General features: G+C 42.4%; 1 protein-coding gene across 2 annotated transcripts; it reads left to right on the plus strand.

The window, feature by feature from the left end:
• LOC147843186 (uncharacterized) lies at window positions 1–3,425 on the plus strand. Of its 2 annotated transcripts, none has more exons than XM_087261848.1 (4): window positions 1–443; window positions 2,241–2,393; window positions 2,565–2,657; window positions 2,799–2,936. In XM_087261848.1, exons 1-4 carry the CDS (start codon window positions 203–205, stop codon window positions 2,855–2,857), a joined length of 546 nt encoding a protein of 181 aa, XP_087117974.1. In that variant the 5' UTR covers window positions 1–202; the 3' UTR covers window positions 2,858–2,936. The 2 variants fall into 2 exon arrangements, with proteins under 2 accessions (XP_087117974.1, XP_087117975.1); XM_087261849.1 differs by lacking the exon at window positions 1–443 and adding an exon at window positions 806–1,178 and having other exon boundaries at window positions 2,799–3,425.
• Window positions 3,426–4,388: the final 963 nt, after the last annotated feature.

Below are 4,388 nucleotides of genomic sequence, written 5' to 3' on the forward strand. Positions count from 1 at the left end.
GGACTCGGACCTGATCTCCGTGATGATCACACGTCCATCAGGCTGCTCGGTCTCCAGCAGTGCAGGTCGGTCCAGCTTCTCCCACAGCCGCTGCTTTACCTCTAATCCTTGCTGGAGGGTGTATCTGGAAGCGCGTCTCTTGACGGTGGAGTCCATCACACTCCGGTAGATGTGCTGATATTCCTGCACACTCCGGCCGTGGATGGAGAGAGGCTCCTCCTGCAGACACTCACCCACTATGGAGACTGAGGCTGCGGGACAGACTGCAGGTAGGACAGCCGCATTCCTCAGGTACCGCTCCTCCATGGGAGCATCCGGCCTGGCCTCCAGCAAGAAGTCCTCGAGGTGTCTGGGGAGAGTCCTGGTGCGTCGTGAGCGTCGCAGCGGCATCGTGAACAACTTCAAAACAACTTTCCAAAGTGATGAAACTCAGCCAACAGGAGGTTTGTTCAGAGTTGTGTAGCAGGATGATCAGAGTAGATGACTTTATAGTCAGTTGTGTGGATTTTTAAACCAACTCAAGTTGCCATGGTGACAGAATGACGAGGGTCATTTAAATGTACACAATTTCAGCGTTAAGTCAATTAAAGCAGCAGGAGCTGTATGTTTGTACACTGTAGTTTTTTTTTTGTTAAATGTTATTAAACACAGCAAATCTCTTAATAAATATTAGGTATAATAATAGAGGACCCATATACCTAGATAAATAAATAATCTCCCCGTTTTTCTTTATTAAGATATTTTCACCTTTGAACTTGAAAATCGCCTCCACGTCAGAAATCTGGTCACGTGTTTTCATTTGTTTATTGCAGTATAACACAAATACAACGAGGCAAGATTCAACCATTTTCGTCTACATTTACAGAACAGAGCACAAATAATAATCAAACTAATAAGATAATCATAAAAATAAATAAAAACATAGACTAGACAAACACAGACAAGACACTACAACAGGTGTCCAAACTACGGCATTTTATGAATATTAATAAAATCTGGCCCGCCATACAAAAATGAACGTAATTCAATAAATAACCACCGGATGTCGCTATTACATACCTTCAATTAGGCAGCAGTTCCTGTTATGAAGTAAAACGAACCGAACAAACTGAAGGAAACATAATTCATTATCACGTTTTGGCGAGCCATGGCACAAGCAAGAAAAAGTAAAATCAACAGTAAGTGCAGGAAATTTCAGTCACGATGGGGCAAAGAATATTTCTTCACAGAGGTCTGTGGAATATGTGTCTGTTTAATTTGCCAGGGCCTTCTGCGCCTACTAGTAGGCTCAAAACGTTCTTTTTAGGCATCCATCCACATAGTTAATCAGCTATACTGATAGAGAAGACTCCAGTTTTTACATTACTGTGAAGGTTGGGTTCAGGGTATATGGGTAGATGTTAACAAAATACAACTAATGGGAAATTTTATAAATATCAATAAAAGACTCTAGATCCAGATCTGTTTTTCATCATTGTGAGGGTTGGTGTTAGTGTTAAGGTTGTGGTAGATGCTAATAGAATACAATCATTGGGGAATTTGATAAATAATATAAATAATTCTTGTTAATGGCACAGTGGGTAGTGCTGTCGCCTCACAGCAGGAAGGTCACTGGTTCGAGCCTCGGCTGGGTAAGTTGGTATTTCTGTGTGGAGTTTGCATGTTCTCCCCGTGTTGGCGTGAGTTTCCTCCAGGTGCTCCGGTGCCCCCCACAATCCAAAGACATGCGCTATAGGAGAATTGGTAGGCACAATCTATAAGTTGATAACCACTGATAACGCCCATTCAGTCCAGTGATAACGTTTGAATCGGCTGGTAAAACCATGACGAATATTCATAAGAAAATGTTGTAAAAAATGTTTTTTACTTCTGAAATGACAATAAGTGAATACGTTTCACAAACTAATTTCGAGAGGAGCATGTGATATGACTGATTGTGGCTGGTCTCTAATCTGTAATCATTAGTAAGCCAATTGGATCATTCCAAACTCACAATAATAGCCCGACTAGCATTACTCCCTCAAGAATCCCCCCATACACCCCATCTCCACCTTTCCGCCTTTACCAGGGGAAGCTCTCGAGATTTCCCTCTCGTACCCCCTCATATGCTCATTGACCAGGTGGGAGCCCTGGGCTCAATTATCTCCAAGTTCAGGGTTCTCTTCCAGGACAGCATGTCAAACCTGATATTATTATCAAGCAATATCTAAGTGTGAATTCTTGAATTTCCCATTGAATAGGTCTGGAGGAGGAGAGAAAGAAGGAGAGGGAGGAGGAGAAGAAACAGAAGGTGGAGAAAAAGAAGGAGGAGAAGGAGAAGAAAAAGGAGGAGAGGAAAAAGAAAAGAAGCAGGATTGCTTCCTTTTTCAAATCAATGTTCTGCCTCAGTCTGGGTGATTCAACAGATACATGCTATGATGATAAATAATCATATTTACTTCTAGATACATTTTAGACTGCAATGCTTTAAATAAACTGTACTTTATTACCTGCTCTTAGAGTTGACGTCTACATGAAAATGACTGTGGACAATGTGTAAACTGTAATTATTTCTCTTTTAACAGATGTGGAGGAGGAGGAGGAGGAGAATCAGGGAAAAAACTTGGAGGAGGACCAAAAAATGTCGCTCCCCATTTCAACTGAAAATAGTTCTGATGGTAAATCAACATATTTACATCTATATATAAATTTGTCGTTAATGTTATTAATAAAATTGCTATTTTAAATTGTTATATTCCCCTCATCTGGAATTTAATATCCTCTGAATGTGTAAACTGCAATCATTTCTATTTTAACAGATAACAAAGAGGAGATGATGAAGGAGGAAGAAGAGAAAATTGAGAAGGAGGTGGTGTAAATCGTGGGGAAAAAGACAAAGAAGACTAGACGAGGGAGGAGAGGAAAGAACAGGAAAAAAAGAGGATGGAATGACAAAGGAGGAGGAGAACATGAAAGAAGAGGAGGAACGAACGATAAAGGAAAAAACTGTGAAAGAGATAGAGACAATAAAAGAGGAGGAGGAGGAAATGGAGAGAATTAAGGTGGAGGAGAAGATGGTGCAGACAGAGGAAGAGGAGATGGAGGAGGTAAAAATCAAGAAGAGAAGGAGGAGGATAATGAAAGAGGAGATAATACAGGAGGAGGAGAATATAATTGAGGAAGAGGAGGAGGAGATGAGTGAGGAGGAAAAGAAAATTCAGGAAGAGAAGTGGAAGAACAAGAGACGGAGGAGGGGGAGAAGTCATGGAAAGAAACAGGAGGAGACGATAAAGGAGGGGAAGGAGAAAAAAGTTGCGAAAAAGAGGTCAAGGAAGAAAAGACAGAGGAAGAGTAGGAAAAGTAAGAGAATGAATAGGGAGTGGATAAACAAAGAGGACGAGAAGAACAAGAAGGATTTGGAGGAGATATGGAAGGAGGTAGAGGAGGATGTTGGGTGTGATATGAAGTCAGCATTACATGCTGAAAGCAAGACAGTGTTTCAATGTGGGGGTGACGGAATGTATATTGTGTTAAAAAAGGGGTGGGGGGGCTGATTTTTGTTGTTTTTGTTCAATCTTAAATAAATTGAATGCAAAACGCAAATACTGTCCTTGTCATTTTCTCACAAATTTTATTTACACGCTTTCTCTCCTTTTTATCCTGATAATGTAAATGCAATATCACATGAGTAGCAGTGCAATGTGGCTGTATATGGTCACTGGTGGGACACTAGTGTATATATATATATATATATATATATATATATATATATATATATATATATATATTGAAGCGAGGCAGAGGGAAAACACATAGACAGTCGCGTTTCGTTACAAACAAGTCCCCGGAGGGTGCTTTATTTACAAAGTGAAAGGGGTGAAATACGGTGCTCTTCTTGGTAACGGTGCTCTGGTGCTCCGGGGAGAAGGTGAAGGATAGTGAGAAGTCGGGTGCTGTATCGTCACGAGCTGGAGAGAGAGAGAGACACAAGCGAGAGACAGAGAGACACAAGCGTTAGCGCAGGGAGTTATCTGAGAAGGAAGCTCATCTTACTCCTGTGTGGGGCTGGCTTATATGTCTCCCTGGCTGATGAGGTCCAGCTGTGAACAATCCGGTGTTGATGAGGTTCCAGCTGGGCTGAATTTGTGACCAGGGCGACGTGGCATCAGTGTGCTCGCTATATCCCTCCCCCCACCCCCCATCCCCCCCCCCCCTCCCCCCTTAGCGTCGTCCTGGTCCTGGGTTTTCTGCGGAGAAAAGGTAAGGTATTGAGCGGGGGGGTAGAATGTTTTGACAGACCTGCCCATCCTGACCAGAGCCTTGAGAGACCGTCAGTGTTTCTGTGGGAGGCCCCGGCTCGGTGTTGTACGTTGAAGTTGAAATCCTGAAGCGACAGGAACCATCTGGTG

The sequence above is a fragment of the Danio rerio genome, chromosome 7 (genome assembly GCF_052040795.2).
Source record: "Danio rerio strain M-AB ecotype USA chromosome 7, GRCz13ab, whole genome shotgun sequence".
NCBI classification, from domain to species: domain Eukaryota; kingdom Metazoa; phylum Chordata; class Actinopteri; order Cypriniformes; family Danionidae; genus Danio; species Danio rerio.

What these genes read in the sequence shown, in the direction of transcription:
- LOC147843186 (XM_087261848.1), top strand. Translation starts at nt 203, where the DNA reads ATGGAGAGAGGCTCCTCCTGCAGACACTCACCCACTATGGAGACTGAG. An exon ending in AATGTTCTGCCTCAGTCTGG is followed by an intron (nt 2,394 to 2,564) that starts GTGATTCAACAG and finishes CTCTTTTAACAG; the next exon opens with ATGTGGAGGAGGAGGAGGAG. An exon ending in AACTGAAAATAGTTCTGATG is followed by an intron (nt 2,658 to 2,798) that starts GTAAATCAACAT and finishes CTATTTTAACAG; the next exon opens with ATAACAAAGAGGAGATGATG.